The sequence below is a fragment of the Mus caroli genome, unplaced genomic scaffold (genome assembly GCF_900094665.2).
Source record: "Mus caroli unplaced genomic scaffold, CAROLI_EIJ_v1.1 scaffold_16565_1, whole genome shotgun sequence".
NCBI lineage: Eukaryota > Metazoa > Chordata > Mammalia > Rodentia > Muridae > Mus > Mus caroli.
This window is the reverse complement of record NW_018390985.1, coordinates 1-3,234: the sequence shown is the minus strand read 5'-3', so window position 1 is coordinate 3,234 and position 3,234 is coordinate 1. Positions and strand designations below refer to the sequence as shown.

At 45.8% G+C, this 3,234-nt stretch overlaps 1 protein-coding gene across 3 annotated transcripts in view; it reads right to left on the bottom strand.

The window, feature by feature from the left end:
* LOC110288935 (dehydrogenase/reductase SDR family member 7-like) overlaps positions 1 to 1,964 on the bottom strand; it is a 21,271-nt gene extending 19,307 nt beyond the window's left edge. For 2 of the 3 annotated variants that reach the window (XM_021155167.2, XM_021155169.2), the window contains exons 1-2: positions 1,657 to 1,964; positions 998 to 1,153 (exon numbers count right to left, since the gene is read on the bottom strand). In XM_021155167.2, coding sequence (XP_021010826.1) covers positions 998 to 1,153; positions 1,657 to 1,783 — 283 coding nt within the window. In that variant the 5' untranslated portion in view covers positions 1,784 to 1,964. The remainder of the gene's footprint in view (positions 1 to 997; positions 1,154 to 1,656) is intronic. The other variant, XM_021155168.2, reaches the window with a different exon arrangement.
* Between the last annotated feature and the right edge of the window lie 1,270 nt (positions 1,965 to 3,234).

Below are 3,234 nucleotides of genomic sequence, written 5' to 3'. Positions count from 1 at the left end.
GGGAGGGAGGGAGGGAGGGAAGGAAGAAAGGTGGCCGAAAAGAAAAAAAAGGCAAGAAAAAGCGGCTGCTTAAGAGGTGAGACTATGCTGGGGCCTAACAAACACAGAAGTGGATGCTCACAGTCAGCTATTGGATGGATCCCGGGGGCCCCCAATGGAGGAGTGTGGGGAGCGGGTGTGGCGGCAGTCCCAAAGACGCCAGGGACTGCAGCTAAGTCTTATGATTTGCACCTGACTTCCTCATACATCTAGCCACAAACATCGTGAGAGCTGAGCAGGTGTACCAGGTTATTGGCGAAGCCATTTTGGTGGAGATATGCCCCTGCTGCCCTGATTAGCTGAAGCTGCCTACCTGGTGAGGTGATGTGGCCTGCTGTGAGTGGATGGGAACTGATAGTATATAAGAGTGAGAGACCGAGGGCTCGGAGTCTTTCGCCTACACAGTCAATGCTCTCCCAATAAACGTGTGCAGAAGGATCCTATTGTGGTGTCTTTCTTGCTGGCGAGTCAGGCGTCCCACAGAGGAGCTAGAAAAAGGACCCAAGGAGCTAAAGGGATCTGCAACCTTATAGGTGGAACAATGATATGAACTAACCAGTACCCCCCCAGAGCTTGTGCCTCTAGCTGCATATGTATCAGACCAGGCCATCAGTGGAAAGAGAGGCCCATTAGTCGTGCAAACTTTATATTCCTCAGTACAGGGGAACGCCAGGGCCAAGAAGTGGGAGTGGGTGGGTAGGGGAGTTGGGAGGGGGAGGGTATGGGGGACTTTGGGGATAGCACTGGAAATGTAAATGAAGAAAATACCTAATTTAAAAAAAAAAGGTGACAGACGAGGAGGTCTGGGCAGTACACATGCACGCACACACGCACGCATGAAGCTCAGGAGCTAGCATGAACTATACAAAACAATCTTACATTTTCCCTGACTTCCAAAGCTCCGCTGAGTTTGGATTCTCCTGCTGGGAAGCATGGCTGGTGTTGGGAATTGACTCACCCAGGCATCTTCTCTTCACCCGCTCCAGCTCCTGCGTCCTTCGGGCTGAGAGCACCAGAGAGACCCCGAGTTTAGATAACTGGAAAGCTAGCTCCTCGCCAATGCCACTTGACGCTCCAGTAACCCACACCACCATGCCAATCAGTGCCTGTTCTGCTGAGGAAAGAGGAGAGTTGGCAGGAATATGCATGGGATAGTGATGCTCAGATATCCCAGAGAAGCAAAACAGGAGGGGACGCACACTTTTGATCCCAGCACCCAGGAGGCAGAAGCAAGTAGATCTCTGTGAGTTCAAGGCCAGCCTGTTCTACACAGTAAATTCCAGAACAGACAGAGCCATGGACAGGCCATAAGAATGCTTCCTCCAAGCCAGGCAGTGGTGGCACACACCTTTAATCCCAGCACTTGGGAGGCAGAGCCAGGTGGATTTCTGAGTTCTAGGACAGCCAGAGCTACACAGAGAAACTCTTGTCTCGAAAAACAAAACAAAGCCAAACATGCCTGCTCCCTTTACCCAGTCTCTTCCTCCCTAACCCTTAACCCTAGGAAAGGCTCAGGTGGACCACTGAGGCTTTGACGACTAGAAGCGGCCCAGGAGGACCCTACCCAGCAAAGATCAGAACTCCCACTTGAAGCTGGAGGCCACAGAAGGTTCTCACCTGGACGCTGGCCCATCCATGCAGCCCACAGCAGCGTCAGGTCACTATCCAAGCGCAGGAAGCTCAGCAGCCCAAAGGCTAGCAGCAGCAGGGCGCACAAGACCAGCATCCAGAACTCGCTGTCCATTGCAGCTAGAAAAAGGCAACTACAGCTCTGGGGATCAAAAGGCTATACAGCCCTGGACTCTGGCTCCTCTCAGAGTGCAGGCAGGGGAGGAGTGAGTGTCCTGGGTGTGCCAGGTCCACTGTCTCTGTCCAGGGCTACACTGCCTGGGTACTGCATGGAATGAGCCATGCTGGCTCCAAGAGAACACAGACACTGACTGGACTTTTAATAAAAATGTTGCAATAGGAACAAAAAACAAACAAAACCAAAAAACTGAAATACCTTTAAATACTTAGATACTGGCTCAGTGATCAACAGTTGTGAATTCAAGGAGGGAAATTAAGAAAAAGCAAGAAAGTATTATTTCAACAAACCTAAAAGAAGATAGCCACAGGAACAAAATTCCAACTCTAACAACAAAAATAGCAGGAAACAATAATCACTTTTCCTTAATATCTCTTAATGGACTCAATTCCCCAATAAAAAGACATAGACTAGCAGACTGATTATGTAAACAGGACCCGACATTTTGCTGCTTACAGGAAACTGACCTCAATGACACAGACAGCACTACCTCAGAGTAAAAGGCTGGAGAACAATTTTCCAAGCAAATGGTCCCAGGAAACAAGCTGAAGTACCATTCTAATATCGAATAAAATCAACTTTTTATCATGATCATGATAAAAATGATCATTTTGATGTGTTCTTGGATTCAGCTTGTGAGAATTTTATTGAGTATTTTTGATAACTAAAGTTATCAAAAAAGATAAGGAGGGATACTCATTTGATACTCATCAAAGGTAAAATTTACCAAGATAAACTCTAAATTCTGAACATCTATGCTCCAAATGCAAGGGCATCCACATTCGTTAAATAAACGTTAGTAAAGCTCAGAGCACACATTGCATCACACACAATAATAGTGGGAGAATTCAACACCCCACTCTCATCAATGGGCAGATCCTGGAAACAAACTAAACAGAGACACAGTGAAACTAACAGAAGTTATGAAACAAATGGGTTTGACTGATATCTATAGAACATTTTATCCTAAAACAAAAAGATATACCTTTTTTCTCAGCACCCAATTGTACCTCTCCAAAATTGACCATATAATCAGTCACAAAACAGATACAAAAATGATGGAAATAATCCCATGAATCCTATCAGATCGCCACGGACTAGGGCTGATCTTTAATAGCAACATAAATAATAGAAAGCCCACATACACGTGGAAGCTGAACAATACTCTACTCAATGATAACTTGGTCAAGGAAGAAATAAAGAAAGGAATTAAAGACTTGTTAGAATTTAATGAAAATGAAGACACAACATATCCAAACTTATGGGACACAATGAAAGAATTCCTAAGAGGAAAATTCATAGCTCTGAGTGCCTCCAAAAATAATCTGGAGAGAGCATACACAAGCAGCTTGACAGCACACCTAAAAGTTCTAGAACAAAAGGAAGCA